We start from the raw sequence: 20,361 nt of genomic DNA on the forward strand, positions 1-20,361 counted from the left end.
ATATCTGATAATATAGGTTATTACCTATAATTATTAGATTTTGATTCTAAAATCAAGGCCAAAAATACAAAAATAAACTGAGCCACCACTGCTCGCACTGCTTGCACTTCTTTTTAATATACGTAGATGAAATTACAACACTCCCAACTTATTTATCACACAATTCAAACTGGTAATTGGTTAATACACTCTATATAAAACAAAAGGTCCTTCGAGGAAATAAAAGAAAAATTCTCAAAAATCCTTTTAATGTGGCGTTATAACAAGTCTTGTAATCATATCGAACAAGCTAACTGGACAGGCATCATAGTATTTGTCGCAGTCACCATTCTGGCCGTCTAATTCTGCTTCGTAATATATATCGTCGATACCTTCTTCCTTTGATGATGATGGACTGGAAATAAGGTAAGTTGAGGTGAGTTTTCAATAAGATAGTGTTCGCTAAAGTAGCTTTTATTATGCTGTGCTTAAAACATAAAGATTGGAGTGTATTTGAAAACAGGTAAATAAATTTACCCATTGGCTGTATATATTTAGGTAGAGAAGATTATTATTCGAATTCATAAAAAATAATTATAAAAATAGTTAAGTTTTTTTGAACGATTTTTACATAGGTATGCAAGCTTTATTAGGTACTAGCTGCGCTTCGCGGTTTCACCCTAGTGGCTCCGCTCCTGTTAGTCTTAGCATGATGATATATAGCCTATAGCCTTCCTCGATAAATGGGCTATCTAACACCGAAATAATTTTTTTAAATCGGACCAATAGTTCCTGAGATTAACACGTTCAAACAAACAAACAAACTCTTCAGATTTATGATAATAGTATATATGTGACAAAACATTTAACTTACGTAAATATAATGTGCAGAATGTGTCCCAAAAGCCCATTGTGGTGTAAGGGAGTGTCTGCCGCCTCACAGATGTTGCGCAGCAAGCAGTCTCTTCCGTTCAGACCGTTCCTTTAATAAATGAAATTCAGTGTAAAGTAGGAACTTAATCTCTAGAGATGTATGTTTTGTAGAACGTTTTTTATACATCTTTTACCGTGTATATGCCAATTATTGTAAACATTGTGTTGTGAGGTTCAATACGATTTTTTTTAATTATTTATTAGGTCACAAAGTATGTACAACTTAAAATTAAGATATACCAAATGAATATCATAGCTTATGACGTTGATCATAGCCGATGTTTCGATCGAATACGGATGTCGAAAACTATGATGTCAAACAATTATTTCCTGAGTCTTCAACAAAGATTATTAATTTCGCTATTGTTCTTCAGTGACTATAAAATCGTTATTTACTAATTTATCAAGCGATTTACGTAACAGTTTAGCTACTTCACATAATATACAGCCTATTTACATTTTGGCCGAACACTGGTGGGATCCTGACTTAGTGCCAAATCAATTTGTGCATGGTAGGTGGTTCTCTTGGAAGTTTGTTTTATTTCTATCTATCTACTACGTAAATGTAGATTTTGTACTACAAATACGATACATTTTTGTGTTAGAAAACTATATATATACACCATCATTATATTAGATCTTAAGCTTTAAAATGTGCTTTAAATCAACATTTTGTGTGGACGGAAAATAAGCATTTTTAGAAAGCAAGATCGGAGTTTGTAAGAATAATAATAAAAAAAAAAAATAATAACTCACTCTTTAAATTTTGTTTCTAAAACGATATACGCCAACTCCCTGGTAATACTCCTACTATGTCTTGAAATTACCTGAAAGCATAAAATATGAAAATAGATTTGTGGGGTGAAGCTAGAGTCGAAAATATATTTTAATACTATAAAACCTTAGAACTTTTCTGCGGCATTGTAACTTGCACCATTTGGACTAATTCCAATATAATCTACAGCTTTTATTTGCCAGTGTAATTTGGAAGCTTCTTAACTGTTCAATAAAAAAGACGCCTTTTATTGGTTTTTTTTTTTCACAAACTTAAAATACCAATATACCTACAATCTACTACAATCGTTACCTAATTTACTAGTTGCTTGCTAGCTAGGTACCTAACTATAGATAAATTTCCTTCCTGTGATAAATTTTTTTTTCACAATAATAAAGAAATACTTTGAGTTCGTCAATAACTTTGACTAACGAACTTTGGAACCACTTGCAGTAGGTGCTCCCGAACAATTATGACATTTCTTCTAGAATAGAGCGAATAATATGAATTTAAAGATCGCCAAAGCACCAGTATAAGGCTGGCTACTCATGTACCTGCCGCAGGGGCAATATTGGAACAATCTCAGTTACACGGCGCGCGGTCGTAGTAATTTTAGTTGTTCTCTAAATTGCCCCTGCCTATGCACATCTAGATTAAGGAGCCAATTAAGGGTGCAATTCCAATATTGCCCCTACTGTAAGTAGGTGAGAAGTCGGTTTTACGAGTGTTTATGTGTGGTGTCGACTATCCGCCCTAATGCCTGCTCTGCCATAAACACATGTTGCTCAAAACATAGAAATTCCCCGTGCGAAATACGTTATTAGCACACGCGTTACTTGACATCGTTTATAAGCTCAGTATGCTAGGTTGCCCTGATAGTACTACATGCGCTGTCAGGTCAAGGGCTGCTCGCTTTCCCATTATTGTTCACGCTTACTATATTTTAATTTGTTCCTGGCCCGTACATTATGCCTTAATAGCATGTATAATTTCTTGTTACATTGTAGAGGGAAAGTTAATTTTTAAATAGAATTTACATTTCTACACTTGTGTATTGAATAAGCTGCTGAACTGATTAAAATTAAGATTAGGAATTGTGGTAGTGAATAATTATGTGACTGTATTTGAACAACGACTCTGTTTACTAATAACTACCATTTTCCCAATTGTTAAAAATTTAAACCTCCTCATAAAAACAGCAGTAAAACGGCGTATGCTTACGCCAAATCAAATTATTGTTATGTACCTTTCGACATTCAAGCGACAAATAAAATAGGTAGATAAACAATCATAAATTCAGATTAAATGCTTTGTAGATCAAAAGATAATTTCTTTGTATAAAGTAAAGAAGTTTAAACTTACGGGTAGATTCGGGAACAAGACTTCATCGATCTCCGTGATGTTAGTAACTGGTGATAAGTTGGTCTCAAAGTTATAAGATACGAATACGTTTTTGTCCGGTATATCCAACGGCACAGCTATGGCGACGAACAACTAAAAATAATATGGGAAAATTAATTTATATTTCACTATATTTTGCTTGAAAATTGTTTGTTTCGAGATAAATTAAAGCCTCTATAATATAGATAAATAAAAGCCTGTAGACTCTAGAAGGCTTTAATTTTATTTCCAGTCTGCTTGCTTCACTGATTCTCTTGTTTATAAACAAACTATAATAACTTTCCGCTCGTGTTGTTTATAACTTAACAAATTAAAATATACTAAAAGCTTTCTCTTTATAATCATCTATAAAAATAATCGCACCAAAATTCGACAGACAGACAGCGGGAAGCAATTTTCTTTTCTACTATGTAGTTATATTATATTAGGTATTTTTGGTTAAATATATATATAAATACGAGGACTTTACTTGGACCTCTGCTAGATATAGATACCTATATATAGTTTATATTGGTAGTTATGTTTTGTTTTGGGGCGATTGAATAATTACTTAATTGCCCGTAAAGAAAATGGATCAGTGAAACAGCTGATGTGAAATGCATCTGTCACATATTATGAGGGGACCGAGGTCATTTTTATCAAACGCTCCAGGCTCAATGGGTCACGATAAACTTACTTTTCTATAGAAAATATTCCAAATTTTGAAAGGTATAAGTTTCAGTTATCATTTAATAAGATATATCCTTAAAATATATTATCATACTATCGTATAGAAACATTTCTATGTTTTTATGATTCCATATACCTATGTATAGGGAATGTTTTATAAATTGTGATTTCTTTTATAAATTAACTTACTCCATATAAAGATGTTGGTGGGAAGATAAGTGCTCGCTTTTGTACGTCATTACTGTTAGCCGTGGAAGCCAGGAGAAAACTGAAATCAAAATTGATGATAATAATTATATAGTAAGTATAGTAAGGTAGGCAATCATACAATAAGAATAGTATTTATAACATACTAGAGGTCCGCCCCGGCTTCGCCCGTGGTACATGTTTCGCAATAAAAGGTAGCCTATGTCCTTTCTCGGGTATCAAAATATCTCCATACCAAATTTCATGCAAATTGGTTCAGTAGTTAAGGCGTGATTGAGTAACAGACAGACAGACAGAGTTACTTTGGCATTTATAATATTAAGTATGGATTAAATGTTCCTGTGATTATGTTCGGATAGGTTCAGATATCATTGTCTTAATGAGAGCAAGACTGCGTGGAATTGCATGTAGTTTCATTATACTTTTTTGGTAGAGGTCCAGAGGTCCGTTTGGCACATGAAATGAGACTTTTAACTTACTAAACGGACGAAATCGCGAAAAATATTTCAACATTTAGAAACTTGGCCCTTATGAAAAACCTGAGTCCATACTCTCTAAGGTACAACAAGTTTGAAAAACAACAATGTTTGCTGTGTAAAACTAAAACGTAATTTCAACCGAAAGAAAAATTTAAGAGCTTGCTTATGACCTAAAATTATTCCTTTACGCGAAATGCCGGCAAGTTTAGTAGCGCGATATGACATTTAAATTTAAAATAGAGTTGCAGTCGACTTAACCCGAACGCTATGAAATTTTTACCTGCATATAATAAGGTTTTGTTTCTTACTACTTTATTCGAGGTAAAAATACAGGCCGTATTGCGTTTTATTTGATATCGGGTTTAGTTTGAACTATAAATAAAAGAACGTAATTATAGAGAAAGGATTAAGTACCTAGTGGTTCGCTGCAATGCAATGTAATGCCAAACAATGGAAAAGAAATAAATGCGAAATCTATAAATATTTAAGTGGATGTATCGAATACTTTTAACTGAAACTCAAAAATTTATTTATTCAATTAAACTTCTTCTAGAAGCACTTTTAAATCATCTTATCATACATATTTTAAACATTTACCAACTAACTTTTGTTTCATTCTCTATAACTCTATGAAACAGAATGTAATATTTCATATAAAATTTAATAAATAATTAGATATAGTTGAATTGAACAATTATTTTATTAACTATTTACTAATAGGTATAAATGAAAGTAAATCTAGGACTTACATTGCAAGAAGTACGCTCCAATCCATATTATATGTTTACACAAATATGTATGTACACACAGATGGACTTTTTTTAAATGAGCTGAAATATTTTGCGACTGTGTTGTGCGCTTGGAGGGAAAATTAGAACCTATACGCGGAATAACGGTGCAACATTTATCATTCTATTTTCTAAGTCGTATTATCAATTGAAGGAAAATTGTTTTATGGCCGCTGTGATGTGTGTGAGTAAGTGCAATGTACATTGATTATATTTCTTCCTAGATATTTACATTCCAAGGGAATATTTTGTAATATTGGTACTTGTGACGTAGGTTAGTATTTCTTTTGTTCTCCACATCGATATATATCATAAAGCTTTTCAGGTATAACATAAAAAAATGTTGCATTGTATGAAGTATATTATTTATTATGTATTATTATTTATTTTATTAGCTGAGAAACCTCTTCTATAGAAAAGCAGCTTTATATATATAATGAAACTTTTTTATTACCGAGGTCAAAACCATGTAGGTAAGTACCTAAAGCCAAAGAGTAATAAATGAAAGTGTGAATTCGTCATATAAGTATAGAGTAATAAAATATGAAAGCACAACTTCATCCAGAATTTGTTAAGAAGTGTTCTAAACAAGATATTTACTTGTAAAGCCATCACAAACAACAAAGAAATAATCTCCATCCACAATCAACAAAAGCGTCACCCAAAATGGTCGTATGGGTTATAATTATGGTTCCGTTGTTACAATAAGATGGTCGGACGACTAGTTTCAATGCTAATTGCTCCAGAATTGAGACCTGTGTCATGTCACTAGTGATAATTGAGTATTGTGGAACTGGACGTAGTTCAATGAAAGTAGTTTTAGTATGAACTATTTTATGAATATAAATACGCCCGTATTTTAAATTTCAAAATTAACCATGGATGTGGCTTAAAAACATTTTATTTGGAGTTAACAGATTTTTAAATTAAAATATACTTAAGTCAATAATTTAAGTACCTACCTACATATTTTAGGCAAAGGTATGAAAGCAGAAGATCTAGGAAACATTTGTTTTTTAGTCCTCTAATCACTAATGAATTTGAATTTGAATGGATTTACTCTTTCAATTTGTAATTATGAAACTTACTATTATAATATTATACCATTATTACAGTTATTAATATAGGGTTTTCATAGTACTTTTTCTGAATTCTGAATCGTTAATAAAATGACAACACCATATTAAATATATATACAGGGTGTAATCGTTAAGTGTGCACAGGCGATTATTCCGTAACTATTACAGATATCAAAAAACTTTAAACTGATTTCGAAAGTACTTAACCTAATGAGTAAAATAGCCATAATAAATTTTAAAAAATAATACGAGAAATATCTAAAAAATTAACTTTAAACCCTCCCATACATTTAGTATGAGATATGAATATCCCATGTACATGGGTTGATCCAAAAGTAATGATAATCAATATTAAACAAGGTCATTACAGTTAAAATAATTATGTATTTCTCTAGATAGTCTTCTAACTAGATAAAATACTTCGATATTTTTTTTCCTTAACTTAGAAAAAAAAAACTTTGACTTCATCTACAAAAACCCCTCAAAATCGGCCATCACTTCGCTGTCGTCTTAAAATTTCTTGTATCGACGGTGTTTCTTGTGCCGAGGTAAGAGATAGAATTAACTAGGAGCTAGATCTTACAAACAGGGTGGGTGTTCAAGCATTTTCAATGCCGATTTTTGATAGGCAGCCATCGCAACTGACGCTTTGTGATCTGGTGCGTTGTCTTGGTGAACCAACATTCAAGACCGAAGTTTGCCATGTCTCTTTTTCTTACTAACCTACCCGCAATCTTTTAATTTGGTCTGTGTAGTAAGAGCCCTGTGTAGCTGTAGTGGCTACCTTCTTAAAATATTCCACATTTCTTCAGCGTCCCAAAAAACGACAGCTTTAATCTATCCCACTAATTTTCACTTTGAAAATCTTCACCGTCACTTTGGAAGCTCGCATCCAGGCCATTGATTGTTTCTTGGTTTCAGCATAAACATGGTGAACCCAGGTAACGCCCATGGTCACAAATCGTGACAAAAAATTATCCTGATCTCATTAAAAATTTAGAAATTCACCCTCTAAATGTCGAATCGTTGTTTCTTCTTTTCGTCGGGAAACATTCTGGCTCGCACTGTTCACATTAAAATTAATGTTAATACTTGGAAACGTGGCCTGTAGATATAATTTTTTTGTGATAACTTAGTGATTACATGAGCAAGCATAAAACATTTATTTTATATTTTTATGTGCACAGGAAATACCCAATTATCATTACTTTTGGATCAACCTATACATTTAATATGAAAGATTTTAGCTTTTTTTTTGTTTTTTTTGGTTTTCTGCTTTAATTACTTCGCAAATTTGGAGGGAAGTTCATTTAGAAACTGTAAATAGACCTCCTCATTGTATTGCACAATAAGGACGTCACTTCGAAAATCTACTATGAATACAAAATGTATGGGAAATAAATTGTATGGGAGCGTTTAATGTAACATTTTTGGTTATTTCTCGTTTTATTTTTAAAAATTTATTATGGCCATTTTACTCATTAGGTTAAGTACTTTCGATATCAGTTTAAAGTTTTTTGATATCTGCAATAGTTACGGAATAATCGCTTGTGCACACTTAACGATTACACCCTGTATATATATATTTTTAAATATAACACACACTGCTGTATTTAACATGAATACTTAATACTAAAACATAAAGAATTAACCAGAATCGCGGAAACAAATGAAAAATATGCAGTTATTTTACAAAAGCGCTTGAATTATTTATTAAAAATTTCGTCAGCAATAAAATCGCTTAAAGCAAACAAGTCGAACTTACTAACAATTCCGGCCGATATTAATTAACAAGCCCAGCACTCTTTGTTTACTTGTAGTCTGCAATTATTTATGTTGTTATAAGTTTATGGTAGGCGTATTTCTGTGATTGTCTTTTTGAATGGAAACTTTAAAAAATATAGATAAGCGTGTTTTTAAAGGTGAAATATGTGGGTTATATAAAAACTGATAGCTCTATAGGCTTTTATTAAAAATAAATTGATTGATTTTGCGTAATTTTTTATTTCAGCCAGGATTCGTAATTTTACTGGTCTTCTCTATAATCAGGGAATTCAACTATGCTTTGCTATATCAATAAGGGCCGATTTTTCAATGCTTGGATAAAACTTATCCGTCCAATAAAGTAATTACAAAAATGTCACGTAAACTGTCAAATACGGGCAATTAGAATACGTTTTTAAAATGGTAGTTTTATACATTATTCGACGAATAAGTTTTATCTAAGCATTGAAAAATCGGCCCTTAATGATATAAACCTACAGATTGGAATACTCATTTCATCAGTCAATTCCATATTACAAATTTTACGAACAGGATTGAATACCCGTGTAGAGGTATTGAATAAAAACAACGTAGGGCGGCGCGGAGGCTGTAAGCAATTTACTGGTCGCAAATATTTACCGCGACGGCCTTTGTCGATATTTTGATTGCACCGGATTGTATCGAACCTTCGTCCCTTCAGGTTGATGAATATGCAGAGTGGAACGATATTTCACGTATTTTTTCCGATATTTTTGCTAGGAACTTGTTAAGTTTGTATGCATTATAGGGTGGTGTTATTATACTAGTTTTTAACTCACATGATGCCTAGAGTGTAGGTATCTATGCATATGTTTTTATGACTAAGGATTAAGGAACTATAAATATTTATACAAAAAAGTTAAATAATATTTACTGGAACGATAAGGATATATTTATTAATTGCGTTGATAGTCTTTGTGAAAGAGTGGAAATAGATAGCGCTTTATTCCATTACTAGCTTTCCGCCCGCGGCTTCGCCCGCTTTGTCTAAAACATAATAAATTATATACTAAAACCTTCCTCTTGAATCACTCTATCTATTAAAAAAAAAAACGCATCAAAATCCGTTGCGTAGTTTTAAAGATAGACAGAGAAAGCGACTTTGTTTTATACTATGTAGTATGATATTACTTATTTTTAGAACGCTTTTAAAGTTGAATTCCTATTGATTTTTCCTTATTATTATTCGGTACATGATAATAAAAACATCTAAAAGGTAAGAAATAAAACAGCCACGCTTTATAATTTAACTGTTATCATCTTCTTATCTTCTTTCTTCTTATATATAAAAATGAATCGCAAAATGTGTTGGTAAGCGCATAACTCGAGAACGGCTGAACCGATTTCGATAATTCTTTTTTTATTATATTCCTTGAAGTACGAGGATGGTTTTTATGTAGAGAAAACGTAAATATGTACCACGGGCGAAGCCGGGGCGGATCGCTAGTTTATTATAAAGGAAATATAGTCCAATGGGCTCGTGGGGCAGTCTTCAGTGTAGTATTCACATTTATTCTCCAATCCCCAATATTCAGCTTCATAGTAACAGTCTTCTATATCGTCTTCTGACATCGATAATGATGGCCTGAGAAATTGAAAAACATAAAAATATAAGCGACATATAAAAACAATAACATTTTTTTGTAACAGTCGTAAGTGTCTTTTCACCTATGTGGATCATGTCTACGTTCAGCAGTTAATAGATTTTTAGAGGTAAAATCCTGTATAATAATTGAAGTGATTTCTCGGGAAGATGCCTTGAGTTAGGTATCATCCGCAAAACTTTTATCAGCAACTTACACAGAATGCTTAAATAAACATTGATCTAAATAAGCTCCTACATGTGTGTAAATACCCTTACTTCACGTAGCAATTTAAAAATTTATCGAAAAGTTGTATGAAAATATTTTCCACAACATCACGCCTCAAACATTAAGCTCTTTCCCAGGCGCCTCTACCAATATTGTTTTAAGCACAATGTTTTGCAAACTCCATCCAACATGTAACAGCTATTTATATCATCAAACTTATCTACAAAGTAACTTACGTCAGGACGAGATGAAGTAAATCGCCTAGGATGCCGTTATGCAAGAAATGCGAGGTGGCGTTCTCACAAATAGCTCTGAGTAAGCAAGGGCGTCCCGAGTGGCCGTGCCTGCAAGCAAAAATAGACATTAGCGCTACTCGAGTGCCTTTTTTAAAGACCATTATCCCGTGTATTACTAAGCAATGCATAGGGATAGCCTACGAGCGTACGGTCGGGTATTTACATCGTGTCGTGGCGTTTGTTTTTAGGAAAGGAATTTCGTTGCTAACGTCATGAAATGTTGGCTCATTTTCGAATGCAGGGTTTTCATATGAAACGTGTCATAGTTGTGGTCACATAGTTGATTTAGGGACCCGCAGAGCTGGCAACGCATTAGCCTCTCGTTACAAATGCGCATTGGCGACAGTACTCAGTTTTAATCAGGTAGGTCTTTATATGGGTGATACGGAGTTCATTAAAACTATATTCCATTTGTGTTTGAGCCGGGGTAATGAGATATTCTAAAGCTTATGTAGTTTTTTTTATTAAAAAACCTTAATTATGTTAATGAGATCTGTTCATGGTTTGATACACAATAGATATACCTAATAAGTTTCAAAACGAATGCCCTAATTTCAAAAGACTGTAAGACAGTAGTTAGATGCATAGCATAAAAAAGAAATACATAAAAACTTTACTATTAAAGAACCAAATTCAACATAAATTAATTACGCTTTTTCACACTAAAGCAAACCAAATGTATAATACAGTAATTAGTTGACAAACTAGTTAACCAATACCCGCCAAACGTCACTGCGAACCATTTAACACAAATCACAATTTAGCGGCATACAACAATATAGAAGCAATTTAAGTTGAAATCGCACCCGTTCATTAGGTTTGTAATACATTTGGTTTATTGGGTCGTGTTCTATTGCTCTTGTTCGGCTTTATTAGTGCTTCAGTTGAAATGACAAGGCTTAAAGGGCTCAGGAATTGGAATCGAGTTGGTTAACGTGATTTGTCGATATTAATGTTGAGCCACTGCAATTCTTACGCGAGCTGTGTGCTGTGTTCCGGTCGTGATTTAGAAATTTCTGGAAGCTATTTTCTGTGATTTATATTGTACACTTATACTCTTTCTATTTACTGTTTATTGAAGACTGAAGTTGCCTGAATTCGGATTGGTAGTTGCAGACAGATAGTGTTCTTATAAACAAGAAGTTTAAATACTCAATTGTAAAATTTTATTTTGATTGAATCAAGAAATCAGTACAATTTTTTCTTCTTACGCCTATCCTCTCATGTTCAAATATATTATTTTGACCAGAATTCATAGAGATTTATTTATATCCACTTACTTTTCCAGCATTGACTCGATTAAAGTGTAGATATATCTTCTTGTGATCATGTTCTTGGTATCAATGGTGCTACGCTGTTCCCGTTTACTCGGTATCTTGAAATTAAACAAATTTTGATCTTTTAATTGAAATTAGTACGTCATTTTATAACACTAGATTTCACTCACGCACTCTCTAACGATAGTTAGTCTGGTGATAACCAGACGCTAAAATAATCGTATTCATGATAATATTTGACGTAGTAAGGATTATTTTCAGGAAAAATAACAGTGCCGAATAAGTCTGTTGCAAAATTTTCGTAGACTTCAAATTCTATAACGGCAAAACATTAAGTTTTTCAATTTAATATCTTGCAGTAAACGCTTCACGCTCATGTATGAATGCAGTCTGGAACTTACCTCAATATCACCTAGCAGAGGTTCGAGGTAGGTAGCATTGTCAACGCTGTAGTAATTAGCTTCGAAGAACCAAGCAACGGTTACCGTCGACTCCGACTCCAGAGGGATCGCTACTGTTACAAATACCTGCGAATAGTTTTGGATATATAATATGCTCAGTTATTCAGCTTATGAGAGTTTGAGTAGTTGAAATTAATGTTCTAATGAGATACAATTGTGTTTTAGTTTTTATATATTTACTAGCTTTCCGCCCGTGGCTTAGCCCGCGTTGTCTAAAACCTAATAAATTATATACCAAAACCTTCCTCGTGAATCACTCTATCTATTAAAAAATACCTCATAAAATTCTGTTGCGTAGTTTTAAAGATTTAAGCGTACAAAGAGACTTAGGGACAGAAAAAGCATCTTGCTTTTATACTATGTAGTGACTAGTGATGTTCGGATGTTGGAAAAGCAATCTGTTTTGCTACCTATATTGTATATATATAGGTTTTGTAAAGTTTCTTATTGCACCAGAAGCTATTATTAAATTACATCGATGTACTTATATCAAGTAATTGTAAACTTTATAGAGTTAAGAATTAATACTGTAATCGCGTCATTATTTATAATGATTATAAATAATGACGTACATTTATGCCATGCATATTATCTTTTGTGGTACAAGAGTGTTGTGTGGCTCTTTGGTTTGATTTTTTCGAATTACATCCATTTTTTGAAATCGTCATCAAAATCTCCCATTTTTCTGTTTGGAATAAAGGTTATTATTATGTGAATAAAGGCATATACTTACACCATATTGTGTACTCGGAGTAAATATTAAGTATCTTCTTTGCCTGCTGTTTTGATTACGTTTTCCATCGACTGCAATGTGGAGCGCGTATAATCTGTAAAAGATGTTAATATTCAGAATAAACCTGGCTGGTAAAAATCGTATTCTATTCCTCGTGTTTCGTATATTTGTGGTCGGATTCACAGCTTTGGATGTACCTTGTTTAGCTTGTCTGTAAGTAAATATGATGACGTCAGATAATGTATGAAAATATAACCTCAAAAGTGTAAAATCAGCTATCAGGAACTCAAACAGCAAGTGGCATAATTTATACTTAGAATTCATAAGTTTTCGGTATTATTTAATGATCAAAAGAAGACATATAGCCGGACATAAAATGTAAGTAATAAAAAATGCTATGTAACAAACAGTTTCCAAAAGTATACAGAAAATCATGTTAAATACATACATGATGATATAATTGCTAATCCACATACTGCTATAATTTCGTAAAACCGCTGTCGTGAAGATTTTGACGGAGTGTGTGTTTCTTTAAGGAAATAGTTGAAATGCTCTAACGTCAGACCTGACACAATCTGGACTTTGTGGCCAACGATTTAAGGAACAATATGAACTTTATTCCTCGGTGATAAATTTGAATTTTGGTCGTAGCAGCGGTTGTAAAGGCTAGATTTGACGTTCTAATATGAGCTTAGCGGGATATTCGTGTAGATCATCCCGAATGTGTGACAAGCTTATTTGGACAAGGAATTTGAGATCCGTTAGGCAAGCTGGTGAAACGGTTCTGAAAATAATAGCGGTTACCCTTTGGTTTGTGCATGCATTTAGAGTCTCGGTATTGGGACGTGAAAAGGTGGTAATATATTGAAAAATTACAGTATCTCTTGTGGAGCAAGTCGTGGGCGGTTTAAGTCTATATAATATTACTATTATAGTCCCTGCGTTGGATTCGTGCTGTTAAAAATCAGTCTATAATATAAAAGGGTATAGAAATAGCGCATACCCATGTGAGTGGTAAATGTACATAGTTGTGTAGTAGTGTAGTACAACCTTAAAACTCGAAAAGTTCAATAAAGTTTTAAGTCCGATTAATGCTGTAATTGCGAAAGAACAATAGGCTGTCTCTACATCTTTAAAACTCTATGTTCTTACCGATTAGACACAGAAAATTCCATAGGCATTTTTTGGTAAAAAAAAAACAAACTTGATGTGATTGGAATAGGAAACGAAATTATGTATGTTTAGCGCATGTTACTTTCAAGTGTTTGTGAGCGAAGCCTCAGGCAAAAAGTGTCTTTTTAAAGCTCCTTAAAAAGAGAAAAGCTCATTTGATTCGGAATTACATCTCAAAATTGACTATGATTAATTATATTACGAACTTTAAATTTATTTATAATAAAGTATCGTTTTTATTATTATTTTACCTATTTCATATTGACTTTATCAAAATAATATAAAAAGAACACAAGACACATTTTATGACACAAAAGTTCAGGAGGAAAGATGCCGAAAAAATAACATCATAAAAAGGACATAAAAGAGATATACTGAATTAGGAGGAAATTTGCACAAACATGTCAGCGAGAATAAAACGAATGTATATTATAAGTATATCATATATAATGGATAATATAATGATTTACTATGGTTATTTTAACTAGATTTCTGCCTTTGATTTCTCGAGCGTATATCATATTTTCGCGTCAGACGTTCCCATGCCTTAGTCATAAGCTTTATTTTCCTTTTAAAAAGTATGTTCTGCAATCTATCTAAGTATATACTTATGAAGTATATACCGATAATGGTATCTACATTAATCTAAATCGGCTAAGTGGTTTGGACGCCAAAGCTTAACCTGCACATACAGAACAAAGAGTCATTTTGAAAAATACATTAGTGTAAGTGTCATTGTTTGTATATTATGTTGCTATTTTGTCTATTGTATTGTCATATGTATTTCATTTAATTTATAGAATGATATAGATAGATTCATATTATTATGAATATTCCGATTCCTCAAAGCTAAATCTAAATTATATTGCTTTCGTAAATTTTTCAAAGCTACAATTCAAAGTGGAAAATATAATTTTATATCGCTTAATCTGCAAAATTTAGAAAGCTCCAAAATTCTGAAGCATGACCACATTAGTAAGCGCATTTCATTTAACTTGTTCCTCCATTTAATATTTAGTTGCAAGCTAATTGCTATGAAACGGTCGTCAGAATATTTTGCATATTTAAACCGAAAATAATTTACACTGGATAGTGATTCTATTACATTGAAATAATGAACAAAAATATATGGAGGAACTTACCTATAGATAATTTTTTATAACAATATGTATTCAAGAAATGGAATCGTTTATCGTATATTAATTCTTTTCAAACTTTAATCATAAAGTATGTATTCTAACCCAAAATATAGTTCTATGGTAAGCAAGATTCGACATATTGCCATAACCAGTAGGACATCAATCAAAAGCAGCAAGTGAAATCACTTGAAAACTGTGAATTTCAGTAAATCTAGTCCACGGGTCATGAGCGCTCGATCCAAATCGCTGTGAAAACATAACGGTTCATTAGACCCGAGTCGAAGGCAAGAACAAACATTGTATATTTTATCTTACACCGTATTCACACATCAGCGCGCCTGCCGTACGTTACGTTGCCAATCAGAAGCCTGCGCCATGCTCAAAACGTTACTTTTAATCAATTTTCTGGGCGCGCTCTGTGACGCGGGCCGCCAGCGCCGCTATCTGATATACCCCGACGGAGGACCCTCCCGAGCACAGGTAGGTATCGTCTCGAATTTTGCCGGACGTCCGTGTAAATTTACATTCCGATTTAAACTTAAGTAAATGATGTTTTCTTTTACCGGATCCGGCTTAACGAAGCAGTGTTTTTTATTCGTGAATTCAAATGCAATTAACTCGAGCGCTCCCGGCCCGCTTTGCTTAAGTTAATTTTTTATTTAGCTCCAATATTTTTTTTCTTGAATCCCATTAGATCTTTAAGCGCTTTTAGTGCTTTGAATCGCGCTGTTTGATTATTTTGTTTAAATGAAATAACGCTATCTGATTTTGATTCCCGAATTGAACATTAATTTACATGCAAGAAATTAGGCGAGTAATTTATTTTTGTTGAGATAGTAAAACATTTGTAGCTCGAGTATTCCGAGGCGTTAGAATGAATCATTTCCCCGGAATTTGGAATTGAATGTCTGTTTACGTTAAAAACATCATTAATTTTGTACGTCTAGATAAAGTTGTCTTATTCCAAGTGGAGTTTAAAATATTGTAAGGGCCGCGTTTGAAACAATAGAGCTATAATTTAAATGAAAATAAATTCTTCAAACGCCTCGCTACGGCCGATATTATTTTCCTCCGTCATTGTTTGAGGTTATTTTCTTAATTTTTAATTAAATTGATGTTTACAATTTTTTGTTTACCGTTCGAGTCGAAAGTCGAAAGTCAGTTTGTTTTGGAAATAAAAGATGTTTACTTTGTACACAAAATTGAATTACTTGATGAGAATTGTATTTCGCTGTATTAACTGCTGCTACATTTAATTTATTTATCTGTCTGGCATTGAATTGATACGATAAAATTAGGTAAACTATATTTATGAGTCATGTGTTTCGATCTTTTTTAATTTTCATTTTTTTATCGAAGACTTATTAATAATATCATCATAGTTTTATTTTAAAAAATCACATAGAGCAATGAAAATAGAGAAATTATTTCTCTACAATATAAACATGTTACTGTGTCTTTATAACCGAAATAAACTAATAACATATTAACGTATACACACAATAATAGGAAAAGCCAAGAAACCTCGCAATTCTGTTTGATCAGTCCACGAAAGCTGAATTTAGTGGGACGGAATGATTTAGGTATTCAGTGTAATCATGTAAGCGTGATTAAGCACGACTATGGCTTAGGAATTAATACTATTAATTCTGTATTAATATAAATTGAGTTATGCTTTGGTCTTGCGGAATTGTGTGTTATTGCTTGTTTTCGTTTCCATTGCTCTCTTAACAATGTTTCATTGGCATTTGAGGTTATTTATACAATAAATTCATTTTTTTTATTTTTATTTTTTTAGTCTAGTGCAAATATGGCAACATGTCACGTCATGGTAAGTGGCTCACGACGCCGATAAACATCTTTGATAGTAATCGGTTAAGGTCCATTGCATGAAGAGAAAAATAGGAGAAAACTGGGATAAATATACGTATTTGGGAATAAATGTCTTTATAATATTCTAGGTATTATGTTTCAGAACTAGGAGATTGCAGACAGTCATGAACAAAGATATTAAATTAATAATGTTTCAGTTTATTATAGGTCTCGGTGTGCCGGTCGACTTGAAAGAAGCCTCAGTGACAGTAGGTGCAGTAATCAAGTTCCAATATTATTTACCAATAAACAGTTCAGAATATACAACCCGTATCTTTGGATTTGCCGACACAGTATCAAGAGATATGGACGGAGAAGAAAATGATGCTGTAAACGAAGCTAACAATGAATCCAGTGACGCCAGAGTAATCGATGAAGTTGACAATGATTTGGAAGATGACAATGAAAATGACACCCTCGTTGATATTACATTTAATGATAGAAGAAGACGTGCACTATTGTACAGTGAAGGAAATGTTATTAATGATAATGAAATTAATACTGAATTACCATTAGAAGAAGCTATAAGACGACAAGAGCTTATTGATGAGAAGAATTTGGAAGAACAAGAACCACCGAGAATGAACAGATGGGATTTCTATAAAATCTTTGAACATATGATTGAAAGGTACGTTGTTATTTATAAACTTCATTGTAGATTAGTTCATTAAATAGCAGATACTCTTTTTTGGTTCCTACCAAACTATCCAATTATTGATTATGTTAATAAGACTAGAAAGTAGAACGTCGTAAACAGATCGAATTATTATTCGAAGATAAGATTAGATGTTTTCAAAAGTACCTGATTCTATATCTTGATTAAGAAACTTGTTTGAACACAATTTCTATACAATTGAAATCTTAAAAATACTTGTAGGTTGTCTACATATTTGACATTAGTTCATGCATGAGAACATGACTTAAATTGAAAGCTAAATAAATTTAATTAATCTTATATATAAAAATGAATCCCAAAATGTGTTGGTAAGCGCATAACTTGAGAACGGCTGAACCGATTTCGTTAATTCTTTTTTTATAATATTCCTTGAAGTATGAGAATGGTTCTTATGTAGAGAAAACGTAAATATGTACCACGGGCGAAGCCGGGGCGGACCGCTAGTAATATATAAAAATGAATCGCAAAATGTGTGTTGGTAAGCGCATAACTCGAGAACGGCTGAACCGATTTCGATAATTCTTTTTTTATTATATTCCTTGAAGTATGAGGATGGTTTTTATGTAGAGAAAACGTAAATATGTACCACGGGCGAAGCCGGGGCGGACCGCTAGTTTAATATAAGTACGGATGCTAAATGAATAACACAAAATTGCATCGAAATATTTGTACCACACAAATATCATGAAAAAATCAAAATAATTAATTTTATTGTTCCTTAAATTTATTATCATAGTAACCTACAAAGCCAAAAACTCGGCCACTATCCAATATTATCAATGAAATTTTCATCTTGCTCAAAAATAAGCATATTTAAAATATTTTATGTCCACGTATTTTTATATAATACGTGGGCTGTCGCTTGTAATTTAGTTCCCCGCATAGTTGTATCAAGTTTGGGTTTCCGAACTTGGCTTCGAGTACTGTTTAATATTTTGTGTACATTGTTGGCGGCGCTGAGTTTTGAAGCGGTTGACAAACAATTTTAACTCACTCGAACTTGAAAGTGTAAAGATTGAGAACAAAGAGGTTCTTATTTAGATGTTTGTAAAGCACTGTGTGCTTTAATGGTCTTCTAATGTTACATGGAGTGTACAAAATCATATTTTGTCTTTGACGTGTTAAATGTTTTTCGCGTTTCAGTTTACAATAGGTTTAGGTGTTATTTTTAGATATTTACGAATAAAGTCACGTGCACTTAAATTGAAATTATAATCTCAATTGTTATAGTTCTCAATTAAAACGAAGAAAAACTTTACCTATTATAATTAATTATTTAATAAAGTAATGTGTTCTTCAATATCATAGCAGAGGATATTCCTGAAACTAACGTTTCAAAATTCAAACAAAAGCATTGGCAATTTCCAGGTACGGCTTTTCAGGTAGGCCATGCTTGCTCCGGACCATATGTGAGGCGGCTGAAGTTCCCTTTACCTATGAAAACGGTTTGCTTGGCGAAATTGGTCATATTTTATTCACGTAAGTACCTAACTCGACTCGGTATAACGAATTTCTTAAGCGTTTTGAAGATACGATGTTGAATTTTGGAGGCCGGATAATGAATTAATGTTGTACTAGAATTTTTAGCGATTTATAACCGCTCACAATGAGTTCACAAAGCAATTAGCGGGAGTTTTTAAATATACATATTCTCACAAGTACATATAATAATTTGAGTATGATTAAAAAAAAAACATTTTTTAGTATATTTTTTTGTATTGCTCGTTTTACAATTTTCTACAACCTACGATGATATGATCTATGCAATATCCAAGCCCTTTACAGAACAAGTTCACATACACCTTTAAAGCAATACTTCCTGTACAATCGAGGTAATTTTCCGCTTTACCCGGTTACGTAATGAGATTTTTCCAGATCATTCTATCTTTATGGTAATCTAGATTGAATACGAACCTAGATCTTTGCCTAGGATTTATAAAGTTAATCTTGTAAATGGCTCGTTTCCTTTTCCTTACTCTTCCTAGTCCATTCATTAATTCCATTCGTCAATCCTTTTCTTATCCTTTATCCCTTCAAAGTGGCCAAATCATTTGCAGAGATCATACTTCTCACAAAAGAAACCGCCTCCTTGGTAGTGGTTGACGCGTGAGCGTAGAACCGAGTGGTCCAGGGTTCTATTCCCGGAGACGAGGAAAAAAAAATGTCGCGGTGTTTAAGGATACAGAAGGCTGATCACCTACTTGTCCCTAAAGAAAATCGCTCAGTGAAACAGATGTGCTGTGATGATAATGCATCTGCCCCTTACCCCACTTGGGGACACGGAACTTCACTTTTACTTCTCATAAATGATCGTAAACCTACGTTTGCGTATGGTAAAGCTTTGGAACGATTTACCACCGTTGTTCCCGAACAATTAAAACGTTAGGCCTTCAAGAAAAGAGCTTATTTGTCCTTAAAAGGCCGGCAAAGCACCTGTACCAGTGTTACTAGTGTTTATGGGCGTTGACCACTTAACATCAGGTGGCCCAGCCCCTTTGCTTGCTCTGACATAAAAAAAAAAACATCTTCCGAACTTCCAGCTTATCCGCTCTTACTTTGATATTTTCAGGCCATCCACAACCAAAGATGTGCTGTCTCATCACACAGATAACGAATACCATGCAGCTGAACGACTAGGACGGTCTGCCAACGGAGGCTGTGAGGCTCTGTTCCCGGAGTGCGAATCCTCCGTTCTGGAGACATTTACAGAAATCGGGATGGACACGTTGCATAAATTTGGACTGCTTTAATAAATAAATGTTTTTTAAATGTGGTGGTTGTTTCATTTTGTTTTAATTTTTAAGTTATAA

At 33.0% G+C, this 20,361-nt stretch overlaps 3 protein-coding genes across 3 annotated transcripts; 1 reads left to right on the plus strand and 2 right to left on the minus strand.

Moving 5' to 3' along the window:
- Positions 1–231: 231 nt before the first annotated feature.
- Positions 232–5,254, minus strand: LOC149480107 (uncharacterized). Its single transcript, XM_089707713.1, has 6 exons — positions 5,193–5,254; positions 3,947–4,025; positions 3,050–3,181; positions 1,669–1,739; positions 854–961; positions 232–394 (listed from the first exon to the last, which is right to left on the minus strand). The coding sequence occupies exons 1-6, from the start codon at positions 5,216–5,218 to the stop codon at positions 247–249; spliced, it is 564 nt and encodes a 187-aa protein (XP_089563839.1). The 5' UTR covers positions 5,219–5,254; the 3' UTR covers positions 232–246.
- A 4,302-nt stretch (positions 5,255–9,556) lies between these two features.
- On the minus strand, positions 9,557–13,237 carry LOC149480108 (uncharacterized). Its single transcript, XM_089707661.1, has 6 exons — positions 13,140–13,237; positions 12,692–12,785; positions 11,899–12,024; positions 11,501–11,595; positions 10,161–10,268; positions 9,557–9,698 (listed from the first exon to the last, which is right to left on the minus strand). The coding sequence occupies exons 1-6, from the start codon at positions 13,163–13,165 to the stop codon at positions 9,557–9,559; spliced, it is 591 nt and encodes a 196-aa protein (XP_089563787.1). The 5' UTR covers positions 13,166–13,237.
- Positions 13,238–15,345: 2,108 nt separating this feature from the next.
- On the plus strand, positions 15,346–20,313 carry LOC149480109 (uncharacterized). The gene is made up of 4 exons (XM_089707470.1): positions 15,346–15,483; positions 17,034–17,503; positions 18,920–19,030; positions 20,121–20,313. The coding sequence occupies exons 1-4, from the start codon at positions 15,379–15,381 to the stop codon at positions 20,299–20,301; spliced, it is 867 nt and encodes a 288-aa protein (XP_089563596.1). The 5' UTR covers positions 15,346–15,378; the 3' UTR covers positions 20,302–20,313.
- Positions 20,314–20,361: the final 48 nt, after the last annotated feature.

Source organism: Colias philodice, chromosome 19 (assembly GCF_061535455.1).
Source record: "Colias philodice isolate Cphi_HAF_F1 chromosome 19, ilColPhil1 Martin Lab GWU primary, whole genome shotgun sequence".
Classification (NCBI taxonomy): Eukaryota; Metazoa; Arthropoda; class Insecta; order Lepidoptera; family Pieridae; genus Colias; species Colias philodice.

Bases quoted from the DNA above. Each gene is read 5' to 3' on its own strand.
- LOC149480109 (XM_089707470.1), top strand. From the start codon at position 15,379: ATGCTCAAAACGTTACTTTTAATCAATTTTCTGGGCGCGCTCTGTGAC. The intron at 15,484-17,033 runs GTAGGTATCGTC...ATAATGTTTCAG, and splicing joins GAGGACCCTCCCGAGCACAG to TTTATTATAGGTCTCGGTGT. The intron at 19,031-20,120 runs GTAAGTACCTAA...TGATATTTTCAG, and splicing joins ATTGGTCATATTTTATTCAC to GCCATCCACAACCAAAGATG.
- LOC149480107 (XM_089707713.1), bottom strand. From the start codon at position 5,218: ATGGATTGGAGCGTACTTCTTGCAAT. The intron at 4,026-5,192 runs GTAAGTCCTAGA...TTTTGATTTCAG, and splicing joins TGGAGCGTACTTCTTGCAAT to TTTTCTCCTGGCTTCCACGG. The intron at 962-1,668 runs GTGAGTTATTAT...CATTTATTAAAG, and splicing joins TTAGAAACAAAATTTAAAGA to GAACGGTCTGAACGGAAGAG.
- LOC149480108 (XM_089707661.1), bottom strand. From the start codon at position 13,165: ATGTGGATTAGCAATTATATCATCAT. The intron at 12,025-12,691 runs GTAAGTATATGC...AACTATTCGCAG, and splicing joins CTCCGAGTACACAATATGGT to GTATTTGTAACAGTAGCGAT. The intron at 9,699-10,160 runs GTAAGTTACTTT...TCAATTTCTCAG, and splicing joins TTACTTCATCTCGTCCTGAC to GCCATCATTATCGATGTCAG.